The 17,970-nt window shown below is 46.0% G+C and overlaps 1 protein-coding gene across 1 annotated transcript in view; it reads left to right on the top strand.

Annotated features, from left to right (window-relative positions):
• Positions 1 to 17,970, top strand: part of TMEM132B (transmembrane protein 132B) — a 153,537-nt gene that overhangs the window by 24,354 nt on the left and 111,213 nt on the right. The window contains exon 3 of the mRNA XM_069497498.1: positions 10,883 to 11,029. Coding sequence (XP_069353599.1) covers positions 10,883 to 11,029 — 147 coding nt within the window. The remainder of the gene's footprint in view (positions 1 to 10,882; positions 11,030 to 17,970) is intronic.

The following is a 17,970-nucleotide window of genomic DNA, read 5'->3' as shown; positions in this document are numbered from 1 at the left end:
GCTCCAGTCTGGAGCACTGTGTGACGGTCAACAGCCTGCCCAGGAAACACGCGGCTGGGGTGGCGGACATTTGGCAGGAAGCTGCCAATAACACCTCTAGCCCTGGCTCAGAAAGCGAGTCACAGCACTCTCTCCTGCCAAGCCCAGAGACGGCCTCCGAGTCTTCTCCAAACAGCACAGTTTGACTGTGTAGACACACAAGATGAACTGTCGGCCATCCGCACCTCACCCCTTGGTCCTGTCCTGGCAACTGTCTCACACACACACACACACACACACACACACACACACACAGCTGGTGATGGTTTCTGGATCTCAGAACTCATGAAGCACCTTCTGAAACCCCTGTTGGTTGCAACAAGGCAAGAACTCAGGAGTTAAACAAGGAAAAGCCAATGGTCTCTCCTTTTCTGGTCCTCCTGCCTCCCCTTTCTTCTTCCATGTCTTCTCCACACACAAATACATACACATAGATTAATATATCTAGTTTTTTAAATTGGGTGTTGAGAATACAACTATGAGCGAGACAAACAGAATTCCTTAGGGACCTTAGTTTCTAACTGGGGAGATGAACAATAAATAAGTAAGCAAATAATTAACACATCAACTGCCACACTAGAAAACAAAATTTTTTCCCTGGGGCCATGGTGTTTTATTAAAACAAAACAATCCTTTCTAATTTTCTGTTTTTATTGTTTTCTGTGTGTGAGTCATATGCAATGCAATACACATTTTTAGAATTAAATTGTCAATATTAATTGTAATGATGATAACATCAACAAGTAAGATTTTCAGGAACCAACTGCAGGGTTTTGCTTCACAAGGCCCCGGGCTCAAAACTAGCCTGAGTTAAATACAACTCACATGGCAGTCAGTGTGTTAAAGAAATATAATTTTAGGGCATGATAAGTGTAATGTGAAAATTAAAGTAGGGTATCAGGGTAGAGCATGATGGGGCATAGGTATTTTAGAGAGGATGGGCAGAGAAGTTATGACTTGTCTCTTCCTTTCTCCCTTCTTTTCTTCTGTACTTCAGCTCAGGTGTCTGTTCCTGCTCTCTGACAGCTCTAGAGCCAGACTTCCTGGATTTGAGTCCTGGCTCTGCCTCTTACTGGCTGGGTGATCCTGGGTTGATTACCTAAACTTTTTGCTCCTCACTTTCCTTATCATGAAACTGAAGATGGGGTTGTTATGAGAATTAAGACAGCTACTGTAGAGCCTAGAACAGAGCTTGACACTGATAAGAACTCAGTAACCATCAGCTGCCAGTTTTGGTTGTTATTGTGGGGTTCCATCAGTTCAATGCAGCAGTTCAGGGAATGCCAAGAGCCAGGTCTGGGTGACTCACTGTGAGGGTCCCTCCTGCAGGGACGCTTACAGCTTGGTTGGAAAAGGGCACTGGCAGGAGGGGCCGCTGCTGTGTCTCCACTCCCCACCCCACACTAAGAGCCTGGGAAAGGGACTTTTTCTTGTTTGTGGGAATGTGAGGATGGTGGAGTTTCTTCTGAGCAGTCTATAGTAGCATGTCTTGAGGATGATAGCAGAGTGGAATCACCAGCTCGATGAATTTCCACAAAGTGAACATACCCGTGTCACCATCACCCAGTTTAAGAATCTGAATGTGACCACACCAGAAACTCCCTATGCCCCTCCCCAGTGATCCTCTCCTCACCATGGTTACTGCTACCCTGACAACTAGCATCTTTTGGAGCACACACAAACCTATGATCCAGCAATCCCACTCCCAGCTAAATATTCAACAGCAATTCAAATATGTGCTCACTAGGGAACATGCACAAGAATGCTTATAGCAGCATTATTTATAGAAGCCAAAAACTAGAAACAATCCAAGTACCCATCAGCAAGAGAATGGGTAAGTAAACTGTGGTATACCCATGTAGCGAAAAAACAAACTCCCGCTATATGCAACAACTAGGTTAATGTTGATAAACACAATGTTGACCCATAGGGGATGTATGATTCCTTTTATATGAAATTCAAGAGCAGGCAAAACTAACCCAGTTTTTAGAAGTCTCTAAAAGCTTTTCACTTGTAAAGGCTTTGAGATATGTTTAAAATTCTTTGATACTCCTCACTTCAATAGGAGGAGCTGAATCCTCCACCCTTTGAACATGGCCTGGATTCAGTGAGTTTCTTCTGACAAATAAAATAAGGTGGATGTGGGGTTGTGTGACTTCTGAGACCAAAATGTAAAGGACATCTTATCTTTCTCCCTTGTTCTCTCTCTTGCTCATTCATTCTGGAGGAAGCTGGCGGCCATGTTGTGAGGATACTCGAGTAGCATCCAAGGCGAGGGCCACATGGGGGGGCACTGAGGCGGTAGCATGTGAGGGCACCCCCCTCGGACGTGGGTCCTCTGGCCCCAGTCAAGCCTTCAGATGACTGCAGCCCCAGCCAACTCCGTGACTGAAATCCCGGGGTGGGGGGGGAGGGGGGCAGAGAGAACCACCTGAGCCAGAACCATCCTGCAAAGATGCCCTTGGATTCTTGACCCCTAGAAACTTCAAGATGATAAATGTTGTTTTGGGGTAGCTAAGTTTTGGGGTGATTTGTCATGCAGCAATAGGTAACTAATGTGTTACCCTTCCTCCTTTTCAAATGTAGGGTCTGCACTAAAGGATCATTTTTTTTTTTTTTTTTTTTTGCAGCAGGATTAAAACAGGGATTTACTAAAGAATAATGTGTATGTTTGTGCATGCGTGTGTGTTTCTCACTGTCAGCAATTAAAGTGTACTGTGTCAAGTGTGGACTTAGAAGATTGTGTTCCTGGACTGAACAAATAGAGGAAGGCTGTCCTGGAGGAGGATTGCTGGGATGGTGGGGAGGGGAGCTCCTCGGAGAACGTGTCTGCAGAATGGCCTCGGGCTGCGGGTCGGCTGCGGTTGGGTGGGTGTGCGGGCATGCTGCGTGCTGGGCGGAGCTCTGCACATGCAAGGTCTGGTCACTGGAGGTGATTATACCCATAGCTCCTCCATTACAGTCCTTTTTGGGCACTTTCAAAGGGACCTTGGGGACCAGGGAGGGGATCTGGAACACTTCACGTGACCAACCGCTGAGATCTTACCAAGCCAAGAGGGTGTGAAGCCCAGGTGATCGTGGCAGGCTCACCTCCTCCTGGGAGGAGCCGTGGGCTTGGGCCTGTGACCACAGGGTCACTAGACCAGCCCTGGTTCTGCAGCTACACACTTGTGCGGTCGTGGGTGTGCCAAGCATTTCTCTGTAGCAGCTTCACAGGTTTTCTCGAGGAATGCGTGAGATAATGTGTGTGGAAGGACCCTCAGGTGTTTGGGTGGTGGCTGGTTGTGAGGTGCTGTTAATGCTGCTGCTCCCGACTGACACGGGGGTGGGTCAGACTCAGTCCCGGGGACCCCGCTATCTGTCTTCAGCCTCCCTGCTGCCCAGCCTGCCTCTGTGCCCGAATCTGCAATGAGGGCTCCATCACAGAGTGGACTGCAGAGCATTTGCGATCAGCAACAGAGATGACGGGCATGAGTGTCTTCCAGAAGCATCTGCCTGAGGCTGAGAAACCAAAGGGGCTTTGCCTTTGACATCAGTTTGCTCTGTTTCTTCCCATGTTCGATAAAGCCTGGTCATTTCCGTCGCAGGGGCCTGCTGCATTTCATTGTTGGATTTTTTGATTCATTTGAGAAGTGCGTATTGAGCACCGAGTGTGTCCACAGCATCGTATGAAGTGGGGGATAAATAAAAACAAGCAAGGTGTGGTCTCTGCTGTTTGGGCTTCACTGTCTGGGGCGACCATAATGTATGTGAAAACTTACACAGATGGTCATTTAATCTTAGTTGTGATAAGTGTGAGGAAGGAAACATAGAGATGCAGTAAAAGAAAAAGCTAACCTAGTTTTGTGCACCTGGAAAGGCTTCCAGGAGGAGGTGGCAATTAAGTTGAGCATTGAAGGATGGACAGGAGTGGTCCAGATAATTGGGGGCAAAGGGGCCAGGGTATGGGGTGAGGGAAAACAGCTTCAGGCATAGGGAACAGTGTTTTGTAGAGGCCCATACTAGTCCGGGTTCAGGCAGGAAGGGGCCGGCACACCCCAAAGAGAACTTAATGAAGGGGCTTTTGACTAAGGTGGAGGCAGAGTTGAGGATGCCAGCCATCATCACTCCTACTGGGTGAGCCCACCTGGAGGCCAGAGAGAGGACACATGCTCACATGTGTGCCTGAGTATTTCTGGGTGGCTGTGAGGACCCAGTTACTGACAGGTCTTCATGGACAGATAATATCTACCGCATCAGAGTGAAGCCTTGAGTGAATCTGGGCGAGAGAGGAAGAGGTGGGAAAAATTCATTGTGGGTGATAAAATGCTTTAAATTACCATGGCAAAATGATTAATAGGCATTTAAAAGTTTATGTCACCAAACATTCTACAGATAGCAGGTTTGAAAGAAAATGAGTTTAATTCCATAAAAGGTCAGGTTATTTTCAAGTTATGAGTCACATTTTTATATCTTAGCTTTTTTATTAATATTTATTACTGAAATGATGGAAATGATGACAAGAGAGGATCTCTGATTATTTCCATAGATTCCTTTTATTTAATATTTGCTCTGTGTGCTCACAAGGATGGCTGAAATATTGAACATCCTTCCACCATCTGTTCTCTTGCCCTTGGATTACAGGGGCGTAATGTTATGTGCGTATCTTCTGTGAACTTTGGGAGGGTTTTATCTTGTCCTCTGAGTGGTAGAAATGTCAGAGCCTGACTATTTTTTGTCAGTGAACTTTTGACTGCAAATAGAAGAAACCCAACTCAAAGTGGCATAAGGGGAATTTATTGGCTTATGTAACTGAAAGGTTCAAACACGGCCTCAGGTCTGGCTGGATCTAGATGCTGAGACAGTGTGGCCAGAAAGCAATCTCTTTCCACCTATTGCCTCTGCATTCCTCTGTTGGTTTCATTCTCAAGCAGGTGGTGGACTCTTGCAGTGCTTATTGCTTGGTAAGAAGGCCAGGCCCAACAAGCTCTGATAAATCTTGGGTCACATTTCTAACTCAGAGGCCAAAAAATCTGTAAACTCCACGTCTAGGATTCCAGCCTCCTGCACAGGAGAACGCAGGAGGGGAGACCTCCATCTCCTCTGTGGTCATGATGGCAGGCCTGGCTCCCCTTGGCTCTCTCCCCTGCCCTGTAATCTTTTTAGGTTTAAATCACGGTTTGAAATGAGCTCTCAGCAGATGCATGCATCTCTCTCTCTGGCTAATTTATCACAGAGAAAGGAGTTTGCTGGGAGAACCCAAATTAAAAGGTATCTTTACAGTTTTCCTTAATCACACCCTGAAAACGCTCCAGCGCTGGGGCTGGGCGTGTCTCAGAGAGTGTGTTGAACACCAGATACTTTTTTGCAACATCCCCATGACAGAGGGTGATCGTCTGAAGTGTGTCTCAAATGGTGTTGCCCAAATAGTGCGGTTAGGACCACCTGTGTCAGAATAGCAGCTTTTTAAAAACCACAGCACTATGGGTCCGGCCCCAGACCTATTGAATCATAATCTCTGCAGGTTGGGTCCAGAGCTCTGTGTCATTACAAATGGCACAAGTGATTCTGGTGCCCGGTGTGTTTTCGAACCTCTGCTCCACAGGATTCCGATGCCTTCATTCCCTCTACCCTCCCCTTGGCATTTTTGGTGACGTCTCTTACTGAGCGTTTTTAGCTCTCGAAGTCTCATATTCATAAAGCCCCCAGAGACAGATGACACCGTAGACAGAGGCCCTTCATTCTTCTGATATTTACTAAGCTCCTCCCTTCCACCACGCATGGTTCTCAGCACCATGGATCATGCGGGAAATTAAACACACAAAACCCCCGCTCCCCTGGTGCCTATATCCAGTAAGGGAGGCAGAAAATAAATAAATAAGGAAGCAAAGTGTATATTGGGTAGTGTTCAGTGGTAAGGAGAAAAACAAAGCCAGAAACTGGAAATAGAGAGTGTTTGAGGATGGAAGGAATTTGTCATTTTAGATTAGATGGTCCAGGAAGGGTTCATTGAGGGGTGACACTTGCCCACATCTGAGGATTAGGGAATGAGTCACGCTGGTGTCTTTAGGAGGGAATTCCAGGCAGAGGAAATGGCAAGTGCGAAGGTTTAGAGGCAGACAGAATGTGCTGTTTTAGGAACCACGAAGAAGCCAGTGTTCTGTTCCCCATCAATATAGGATATTGGCATATTTTCACACACATAAAACATGCATTTTTTGTGAGTGTTGCCATTCAAAGCTACAAGGATGTGATGGTGAACTTTAACCCCAGAATATCTGGCTAATTAAAACCAATCCTCTAAAAATGAGAACCAAAATTTCATAGAAAATAATGAGAAAAATAAAACTTGATTGGATTTTATTCTTCCTTGAGAAATGAAATAAAGATGATAGCAACACGTTTATTTCATCTTATAGTAAACAAAATTTGGGTTCAGTAATTCCTACTCTGTGATACTCACAACAAAGAATGCATTTCCTGTTGATAATTTGTTGTTTTCTTCCTAATCTTGCATTTTTCATTTCACATTTGATGTTGCTGGTAGGATCATAAAAAGGGTCCATTTAGCAGAAACATTGGAGGGCTCCCCCAGTTTCCCCAAGAGCTTCAGGCTACTCTGCCTGTCAGACTGCTGTCTTCTGAAGCACCCGTCATTCTTGCTGATTTTGTCCTCTTCGCTTGTTAGCTGTCAGTAAACCTCTCCTGAGGGGTGACTGTAGACCCTTGCTGCAATCTCTTAGTCAATAGCTTTGCTGGCATTTGTCCATCCTCCATTATAAGGTTTGCAATTTCCCTGTACGACAGATTTGCATTGCATTTGCATTGTACGTATAGCTGACAATCAGCAGGGCCTGACCGACCAAGGTTGCAGAGGTGCTGAAGTGGTGGGTGGGGGTAGAGGCTGCTGTTACCCAAGGGCCATGCATAAATGGGGACCGGTTTCTTGGAGGGTCAGTTCATCAATGAGCAGTTTATTGTTCTACCAGTTTACCCTCTCCATGTAATCCCGTAATTTCAAGGATTCATGCAACAAATATTTATGTAATGAAAACCCTAGGGAAATATAAATGTAAGTTTTCTATGTATGTCAGAAAGTGGTTATTATATAAATGAGCCAAAGCCGGCCCCCGGGTATTGGCCCCTGTGTCATTTATTTCTTTACAACAGGCTTGGACCTGTTAGCTCAGAAGCATGCTGGCACCAAACACAAGTTTTTACACATCCAATTGTTTTAAACATAGCCCAAATAAACAGATTTTTAGCCATTTGGAGCCTGCCTGTTTTACATACCCTGCAAAACTGAGTCCAGTGTCTGTTAGTCATAAATAAGATAAACCCTGTAGCTATCAAAGAACCCAGGCTGCAACTGCCCTTCGGAGCCCTCTGACCCGGAGACTCCCCACTGTGCTGCCGAGTGACATTATCTAGACATGTGAGCTCCTGTCTCTCATCTTCCTCTCCCCTGAGAGTTCCCTCGCTCTCCTCCCCTTCTGGAGGGTGGCCCTGTGTGTCGTAGCATTTGGACCATCTCTTGCGGTGAGGGTCTTCCCTTGCAGGCAAATCCCTCCAAGTGTTGCCCAAGTAAAACTCACTGTGGGGGCCTGCCACCTCGTGGTCATATCTTTTTCCACGTTGAGCCCCTATTTAGTTTTTCCACGTAGTTTTAGATATTGTAGTTTTTAAATAACAAGTGCTAAGAATACCACCAAGCCTAAAGATATTTCTCTAAAACAAACTTAATGAATATGCAAGACATGGATTTTTCTGGGCTTAAATTGTTCTAACAAATGTAAGCTAAAATTAGTAGGGATTTGGACTAAGGACTGGGATTTAGGAACAATTTTATAACTTGTGTTTAAGAGGGAAGCAAAACGTCAATAATTTGGCTTTAGGTTTGTGTCTTGGTGCTCAGTGTTGGTTTGTTCTGTTTTAATTTGAATTTCCTTTTAGGAGCCACTCCCGGCTTACCCCTCCCATGTGATTAGGATGGGATTAACTTCAGCCTCAGTGCATGGATGGTTGTTGATCAGCTAAGCCAATGAGTATCCACCCCCTATCCCATGGGCCACAGTTATTGGTCCAAGGTTGAATTCTCGATCTAATTCAGCCAATGAAAACATGGCGCCAGGATTTTCATTCTGGGCGAAGGAATCTTGCTTTTTCATTGTGGATGATGATGTGAGATCTGGAGCTGCTGCAGCTACACTGTGACCGTGAGAAGAGAGCTAATTGGAAGACAAAGCCCACATGCATAAGAGCTGAACAGAGTCAGGTGCCTAAAGAACTGGGGGTATCATTTGAATGTCTGTGGTAAGTTGTATAGAAGTTGGCCCAACCTCTGGACATTTTAGTAGATATGAATCAGAATTGGATTAAAGAAAATCAACTGCAACTACCACAGTTTCTGAGAGTTTTTCAGGTGTACAGTGATGTTCTTTGGGTCCAAAGGGTTGAGGGTTAGATGTTCTCTAGAGAAGCCTTTCTGGAATACATGGATCTACTAGGGCACATGGAGACATTTGACCTGCCTTGGGATGTTAGCGGAATTTTCTGCCAAGGAACAGGAGTAGGATCAGGAAACCATATCCGGAGGGGAGGTGGTTGGGATCCCGACTGGAGACTTAGAGCAGTTCCAAAGGATACCTCACAAAGGGGGCGCCTGGATGGCCGAGTGTGTGATCTCTGGAGAGCATGGGTTAGTTTGTTGTGAGAAAAATAACAGTAGCAAACACTGATCAGTTTCTTTTTTCTTTTACGTGTTCTTCTAAGCACTTAATATACACGGATTCACTTAATCTTCATAATAACAACACTATAGGTAGATATTATTAATATCCAAATTACACAGACAAGGAAACCGAGTCCCGGAAGTTCAGTGTCTCTCTGAGATCTCACAGCTAGTCAGTCTTGTGGCTGGAATTTGAGATCTGGGAGTCGGGCTCCTCCTCTCCCCATTGCTACCTCCATCATTTCCCTCATCTTTGTTCCTGGGTGCACCCAGCTCTCCTAGGGTGGTAGGAATGCCTGGTGTTTCACAGCACCCGAAAAGCAAAGATCATTAGAATTTATTTCTCTTTATTTCATCATTTCTGTGTAAGCCATTGTTCCCCCACACAGACTGAGTTTCTTGATCTCTTCCTGGGACCACAGATAGCAGCACAATGCAATAGTAATAAATGTGTGTAGCACTTACTCTGTGTGAGCACTTCATATTGCATTATCTCAGTTAACCCTTGGAGCAACCTGAAGAGATGGCCACTGTATTAGTGTCCCAGGGCTACCACAGCAAATGACCACGAACATGGCGATTTAAAACAGCAGAAAGGAATTCTTGCACAGTTTAGGAGTCCAGAGCCCAGTTTTCGGCCATACCGCCCTGAACACGTGTGATCTCATCTGGTCTTGGAAGCTAAGCAGGGTCGGGCCTGGTTAGTACTTGGATGGGAGGAGGCCCATTTGAGAGAGGAGGAGCCTCCTCACAGCCAGGGTCAGTGGTAGAGCCAGGACCTGACCTTGGGCAGCCTGGCGTGAACACCTGCGCCGCTCCGGTGGCGGCCAGAGGGCAGGCTCAGGAGTGAGAGCCCCTGGGCTCTGTCTTGCCTCCGCGACGGCCTCGCCTTCTTGATTTCAGTCCTGTTGCTTCACCCCCAACCCCCCCCTGTGCGGGAGATTCCTCCTCTGTAAACCCGGGATGACAAGCCCCACTTGTAGTGCCGTAAAGAGGAGTAAATGTGTCGATACAGGTAACACATGAGACCGTTTATGTAAGGTCCTTGGGAAAGTGCCTGGCGCGGGGCGGGGGTGGGGGGTGGCCTCAGTGAAGCTCAGCTATTAGAACCCACAAATATCACCGAGCAGCGCTACGACGCACGCGGCTCCTGGCTTTGCGCAGTCGTCAGCGTTTGCACAGGACGGTTGACTATCAGCACGTCACAGTGTTGTCTGCACAACGCTGAGACTTTAGGTTATAGTTGTGCTTGCTTTTCTTTCTTTCTTTTTATTTTTGCATGATTATTAGTTTCGTTTCCTCATGAGCACTTTCCTTATCATGGTTGTGTGCTTAACTCAAACATCAGTAGACAGGCTTATCTAAGCCTTTTGGCTAGTGAACTTGGTCCTGGTCTGCCTCATCTTGAGACCTTCCACTGAGCGTGGGCGGTGGTGGGGCCGCCATGTCCCCGGGCTCTGCCTGCATCCCCGCTGCAAACACGCTTGCCTTGTTTTGAGCTTTACATTGAACTACAACATACGCACAGAGAAGTACACATGAGTGGGCACTGCTCGATGAATTCTCATAATCCACCATGCAATCAGCATCGGAAGAAGAATTGGAACGTTGCAGGCGCCCCGGAGCCTCCCTGGGACTCCGCCTGGTGACTGCCCAGCACCGAGGGGCAACCGCTAGGCTGACTTCAACCCCAGAGCTTCATTTGTCTGTGTCGGACTTTCTGTAAGTGGAATCACACTGTGTGCGCTTTCTGGTACCCAGCTGCTTTCGCTCAACACTATAGTTGGAAGTTCACCTGTTGTTTCGTGGGGTGATAGACCTCTCTCATTATTGCTGTATATTATTCTACAGTATCATGTCGTTTTGTACTTTATAAGTTCTGTGGTTGCTAAGTACAAGGGTCTGAATGTTTGTGTCTCCCCCAAATTTACATGTTCCAATCCTAACCCCCAAGGTGGTGGTGTGAGGAGGTAGGGCCTTTGGGGAGGTGATTGGGTTGTGTCCCCGGATGCATGGGATCAGTGCCCTCACGCACCGGGCGCTTTTCCCTGCGAGCTGCGCTGGCGCCATGTTTCACTGTATATTCCAAGCTGCAATGGTTTCATTACATATGTGTTTTTCCCCACCCCACAGAATTAAGGCCGCGGCAGGTGTGAAGATAACGGCAGTGAGGATCAGCAGCGAGGACCAGTGGGCGGTGCAGGAGGAAATAGACAACGGCAGCACCCAGACAACGGCCAGCCTCACCTGCATGGGCCATCGCCCCGACACGCAGAGCAGGTGAGCGAGGTCCCCAAGGGGCCTTGGCAGAGGTGGGCCCTGGAGTGGCTGCCAGAGCTGATAGCAAAATAACGTGCGTATGAAGCGCTGCCTCTCCGTTTAATGGGAAATGTGTTCCTTTCGGCTCATCAGCACCGCTCAGCCACACAGCTTCGGAATGGCTCCATTACGGGGCTGCGCCATGGTGCAAGGCTTTTATCCCCGATGCCTGTGTACACAAACGACCTAATTAGGTTGGCAGTCTCAAAAATTGCCGGAGTTCACATTTGTCACAGTGTAGAGTTTGATAACCACATTTAAAATTTTTATTGTTATTATTATTATTGTTATTGTTTGCAGCAAAGAGTTGAAGAACGGAACGGGGGAAGATAGAAATGATTTAAGAGGCAAGGGGAAAATGTACTTTTTAATGAGCAAACCAAGGGTAGCTATTGCTGTGGGGTAATCGTCCCTTAGTGCTAAACGCAGTCGTTTTGCTGATACCACACCTGGGAACTGGCACATGGCTTCAGAATCTTAAGTGGGATGAACGCGGCGTTGCTGGCAGGCAGCCCGTCTTCTCCGGCTCAGACTCCAGCCTTGGGGGTGACCGGGCTGACCTCACCTGGGAATCGGAGAGCGGTCATCACTGATCATCTCTCGTCCGACACCCAGCAGGTGGAAAGAGCTCCCACCCCCACTGCAGCAGCCTTCTCTACACAGCCCCCGGCCTCTGCTTCCTCCCCCTTTTCTTGAACACGCATCTCCTACGGGGTTGCTCCCCTGGTCGGGTTCATGAGCCTGGCTGGACTTGCAGCCGCCTGCGTTAGCACCCCTGGCTCCTGCTTCACCCCGAGGGGCTTGGCAGACAAGCCCCTTTCCAGTCTGTCGCTTGTCACCGTATCTTGTCGCAACCTGCTCTATTTGCTTTCTTCTCTAGTCTCTAAAGTCTTTGAGGTCAATAGTGTTAGGTGCAGGGGAGGCTCCCATGAGTGAGGGCAGGGGTGGGTGAGGGGCGCATGAGAATGGAGGACCCTTTCTTGTGGAGCTGTCCAGCGTGTGCCGTGCCCTCTTGGGTGACCTTGGCCAACCCCAGGTAGAGGTTGCCTTTCTTTGAGGATCTCTTTCAAAGGGAGAGAAGTGACTCAGGTTGTGTGGTCAAAAGCCTTCTCCTGGGAATCATTGACCAAGTCACCTGGGTGCCTTTCCCTCCACTCAATGCTGTGGTCACCGTCCTTACACCCGTGAGAGTTTTCAGTCTGCAGCCTCACCTGACCCCTGGTTTCCCTGGAAACCTGTATCTGCCCGCTGGATGCTCCCAAATCCTGAGTTGTTAATGTTTTGAGAGAGCCTAGGAGTTTGACATTTGCTGAGGTGCTTTCAGCGTGAGTAATAGAATATCCACCTAAAAGTGGCTGCCACAGTAGGGTTTCATCATCTCACAGAGCAAGAGGTTGAGAGGCGGGTGGCTCCACAGGTGGCTAATCCAGCAGTACAGCTGTGTTGCCCAGGGATTTTCTGTCTTTCCACTCTGTTCTGCCCAGTGCATGGGCTGTCACCCTCCAGCTTGTCTCCTCATGGTCACAAGATGGTTGCAGCCCTTCTGGGCATCACAGACTCACCCAGCTATATCCAAGGACTGGCAAGGAGGGGACTTTTTCTCTTTGTGTGTATTTTTTTTTTCTTTAAACCAGGGAAGGAAGCCTTTCCAACAATAGACAAGGAAGTTGTCTTTTTAGATCTCATCAATAAGCAGTGGGTTCGATGCTTTTGTCCAAGAGGCAAGAAAGTGAATCTTTGGTATTATTTTCAGTGGGAGGTGGTCTCTGCTGCTGGGGAATGAGGATGGGAGAATGGGTACTGGGTGGTCAGCTAGCAGTGTTTGCCACACTCTTTGGAGGTGGTATCTGTCAAAGGTTGTAGCTTGATTCTCTGCTTTGCACAGGGGCCCTGAGTGTTTATGTCCCCAGTGGAAGATGAACTCTTGGTTGCTTGGCTTCTCAGGTGGCTTTGCCCAGTGGGTGCCATTAGGTACTGTACTAATGATGTTCCTAATGCATGTGGAGAAGCTCAGGGGTGGACTGGTACCAGGAATGCTGGGCCAGGGGCTCAGGCAGCATCCTTAGCAACCTGCCTCCCTGTATTTCTCTGGGTTGGCTTTTTCTCAGGCAGGCTCTGCCCTCCTGGAGGCATGGTGGCCCTGCGGGCAGCTCCCAGTGTCCATCTGCTGAGTTGGTCCCTTAGGGAGAAAGCTGCTCCCCTAGAGATGCCAGCACAAGCCCCCGGGGCCGGTCAGCACTGGCTGTTTGGTATAACTAGGGTCATGTACCCCACCCTGAACCAATCACCATAGCCAGCCCTGGAACCGGGGTGTGATCAGTCCCCCACAAAGCAGGGGACTAGGTAGACAGTGGGTGCTGATGGGGACAGGAGCTGGAGTGGGCTGCTCTGGTCACTGTAGTCTCACGGGTCCCGATATTGTGCTAGAGCAGATTCCGGTAGCACAGTGGTTCTACGCCCTCAGAAACCACCGTCTGGGTATACAGTGGTGGCATCCATGGTCTATGCAGAGGAAATTAATGTTGTCGAAATATTTGACTGACCAAGTGGTAATGTTTTAAATTAAAAGAACAACGCAGGCCATGGTTTTCACTTTTGGTTCTGTGAGAATCAGTTTTGCATTCTCTTTGGAAGAGATAAAAAAAGTTACAGGAGAACAAAGTCAAGTAGTTACACAAGGAGAGTTATATAATTACCAGACAAGCTCACACCCAGTGTCCTCTTTCTCCTCTTTCTTCGCGTTTAGTGTCTGACCTCCCCTGGGCCCTAAGAAGGGCAGGGATTGTCACTTTGGCATGACAATATACGCTTATCTAATCACCTTCTAAAATCTATTCTGTCGTCTAAATAAATAATTGCTTCTTTTTATACTTTTTTGTTACATTGTAATATCAAATGATGTGTGAAATACAGGCTCATGGGCCGTGTTTGCCAGCCAACGAAGGGAATATATGAATATCTCCCCAACAAAACGTCCTGCAGAAAACTGTAATCTCCGAATTGTGACAACCTTGAGTGGAATAGAGCTTTTAATAGAATATAATGTACAAATTGCCTGAAATTCTGTGATAAGAATTAAAAATGTATTGCAAGGGAAGACCTGATGCCCACGGTTAGAAAGGCAACTAAAGGTCTTAATTTGAAATATTTTAATGAACATTCATCGTGAGGAAATGTGAGTAATAAAGATGAAAACCACAAGATAAAGAGTGGTGTTGCCAAAAGAGCAGAGAAGAGATTAGAAAAATAAGCAAATTTGGAAGTGTTCAGAACAGATACCACCGGACCGAGGGAAACGCAAGGTAGGTGATGGACCGTTTGCATGGCAACGACTCGCGCGACTGGGTAGCTTGAGACGAGGTTGTTCCCATCTGGCTGTTGGGACCAAACCTCAGAGCAAACAAGCTGTGGCTTTTCATGTGGTCAGAAACCACGATACAGAGCCCACTCTCATCTAAACACTGGAATAGAGGCAGAGCAAAGCTCATGGGGTAGATGAGGAAAAGGCCTAAAAGAGATTTCTTCAAAGAGACGGGCCCACCCACATTCTTGTAACCCAACTCAAGGTAAACCCAAGATCCAAACCTGATGTTCAACGTGAAGGGCTACCCTGTTGGAAAACCTGGAACGACCCTTGCAGGAGTTTTTCTTTGCCTCCTTATCTACTAGTATAACCAACGGAGCAGAGGGAGAGGGAGGGCATGCTGTTTGTGAAACTGAACAGTTGACCAGGAATCTTCTTCCAGAGGGTTCCTGTGTATACATGTTAAGATGAATTTGTATCGCTTTTCTCTCAAAAGAAAACAGAGCCACACCCAGCGGAGGGCAGGGAGGTGGATGTGTTTCAATTCAGGCTAGAAAGTGAGAACAGAGTTCTATAAAAAATGAAGGTCTTCTCCCCCTTCAAAAAGGACCAGAAGAAAAGAAAAAAAGAAATACTTTAAAACAATCCACCTCTTTTTTCTAACCAGTGGGGAGTTCTTTGGGAATTTATGCTGCTGGCCAGTTTCAGTGTGAGTATAATCGAAGGCTTCTAAATTCACAGGTAATAGAAGGTTTAGTTGTAGAAAATTTAGAAAACATAACTGAGTGAAGGGAGAGGATAAAAATTATCCCCAAACCTATGATTCAAAGCCAATAGATGTTAATATTTCGGTGGGTGTACTCGTATGTGTGTGTTCACAAGTATGTTCAGAAATATGTTATTTTTGTCCATATTGGGCTCATTTACTTAGATTTGAAAGCTGTTGTTTTCAATAACAATGTAGAATAAATATATAGTAACATCTTTTCATGTTATTGAACATTTAACTACGACAGTAATTATCAACCCTTTTGAAAAATCAGTAAAAGTGGTTGCCCCTCTTCAGAAAAATGCAAATATGCACACATAAACAAATTTTCCCAACAACAAGATTTGTGGAGTCCTTTAAATGAACCTGTAATTTTAATATAATTTTAACATATAGTATTCTGTTGATATTCTAGAGATATTTTCTATTCATTCACCATGTTTAATTTTTTTTCTCTTTTAGACATTGCTACTGGCCATTTTTATAAGGTTTCGTCTTTTTCCTTTTAAACATTCCCTTTAAATACTTTTTTTTTCTTTTTTTTTTTTTTTTTGAGACAGAGTCTCACTCTGTTGCCCGGGCTAGAGTGAGTGCCGTGGCTTCAGCCTAGCTCACAGCAACCTCAAACTCCTGGGCTCAAGCGATCCTCCTGCCTCAGCCTCCCGAGTAGCTGGGACTACAGGCATGCGCCACCATGCCCGGCTAATTTTTTGTATATATATATTTTAGTTGTCCATATAATTTCTTTCTATTTTTAGTAGAGACGGGGTCTCACTCTTGCTCAGGCTGGTCTCGAACTCCTGACCTCGAGCGATCCACCCGCCTCGGCCTCCCAGAGTGCTAGGATTACAGGCGTGAGCCACCGCGCCCGGCCTTTTTTTTCTTTTTAAACATAAAATGTCTGTTGACTATCTTTGTAGGTAAATCTTTAGGAGAGAATGCTAGAAATGAATTGGTGGGTCAAAAGACATGATATTTGAAAAGATTTTGATGCTTTTGTGAAATTTTCCTTCCTGTTTGAGCCAATATTGATATGTTATTACTAGCTAATGTTTGCAGTGCACACTGAGGTTCACTCTGTGTGGTGGGATTTGATAAATGAATAATGACATGTGTCCACCCTTACGGTGACATACAGAATAACTTCACTGCCCTAAACCTCCTGTGCTGCACCTGTATTTCTCTCCCTCCTTCTCCCTGAACTCCTGGCAACTATTGAGATTCTTCTTACTGTCTGCCTAGTTTTGCCGTTCCCAGAATGTCATAGAGTTGGAATCTCACGCAGTATGCAGTCTTTTCAGATTGGCTCCTTTCACTTGACAATGTATATTCATTTAAGTTTCCTCCATGTCTTTTCTAGGCCAGATGGCTCATTTCTTTCTATCACTGAATAATATCCGATTGTCTAAATGTACCACAGTGTATCCATTCAGCTACTCAAGGACATTGTAGTTACTTCCAAGTTTTGGCAATTGCGAATAATGCTGCTATAAACATTCATATGCCGGTTTTTGTGCAGTTGTAAGTTTTCAACTCACTTGGGTAAATACCAAGGAGAGCAATTGCTGGAGAGCATGATAAGAGTATGTTTAGTTTTGTAAGAACCCGCCAGGCTGTCTTCCAAGGTGCCTGTACTGTTTTGCATTCCCACCAACAATGAAGGAGACTCCCTGTTTCTCCACATCCTTGCCAGCATTTGGTGTTGTCAGTGTTTTGGATTTTAGCCATTCTAACAGGTGTGTGGTGGTGTCTCATTGTTGTTTTAGTTTGCAACTCCCTAATGACACATGATGTTGAGCATCTTTTCAATATGCTTATTTTCCATCTGTCTATCGTCTTTGCTTACATGTCTGTTCAGATCTGTTGCCCATTTTTAGTTTGTTTTTTTATTGTTGATTTTAAGAGTTCTTTGTGTATTTTAGATGCCAGTCCTTTGTTAGTTACACGTTTTGCAAATATTTTCTCCCAGTCTGTGGCTTATATTTTCATTCTCGTAATTAAATACACATTTTGAGCAGTGATACTATCTCTGTAATATGTTCATAGGTTTCAAGTGACTACGTTTAGATGACTAAGAAGTTCGTCCAATTCTCAAGATGCCTGGTTTGGGGTGGAAATATCCATATTTGGGTGTTTTGGCTTGCTTGGTAAAAAAAATATATATTTTCCTACTTTAGGCCCCTGAGTCCTCCTGCTGACTCATTTGGGCCTCACTGGCCGAGGACTGTGTCCCTGGCAGTGTGCAGGCTTGTACAACTCTTTCCTGTGGTGCCCATGTGGTCACCTCCAGGTCTCTCTGGCTGGGTCTGTCCCTACAAATCCATCCAGCTGCCAGACTCGTCTTTTTAACACAGCTGTCACCATGACCTAGTGGCCCTGTCACCTGTTTCAGCAGGTCTAAACAATTGGCTTGATTTCACAGTCCTTTCTAGACACAAGATTCTCTCTTGAGATGCTCTCAAATTCTAATGTAAGAGTCAGATGCTGAGATAGTGAACTCAGTAGGTAGGCAGTGCTCTGCACAGTTACAGGACAAGAGACCAAGGCAATGGGAGAAAGAGGACACAGTGGGTTCTGTATGAGAGAATCTAAGAAGGCTTCTGGGAGGAGGTGACATTTGAAGTGGTCCTTAAAGCGTGAGTAGGAGTTTAAATGTGTTTAGAAATGCACATTTTGGGGAATATGACCTATTAGGCCATTGTTTATGTCATATTAACATTGTATTGTATTAGTCTTCTGAAATGTTCTTTAATGCAAAAAATTGAGGAGCAGGTAAGCTTTGATAATGGGGCTGTATCATCTTAAGAGTATGGGAGAGTGGGTCTGGAT

This window comes from Eulemur rufifrons, chromosome 21 (genome assembly GCF_041146395.1).
Source record: "Eulemur rufifrons isolate Redbay chromosome 21, OSU_ERuf_1, whole genome shotgun sequence".
NCBI classification, from domain to species: domain Eukaryota; kingdom Metazoa; phylum Chordata; class Mammalia; order Primates; family Lemuridae; genus Eulemur; species Eulemur rufifrons.
Note: the sequence above shows the minus strand (reverse complement) of the source record. Positions and strands in the feature narration are given on the sequence as shown.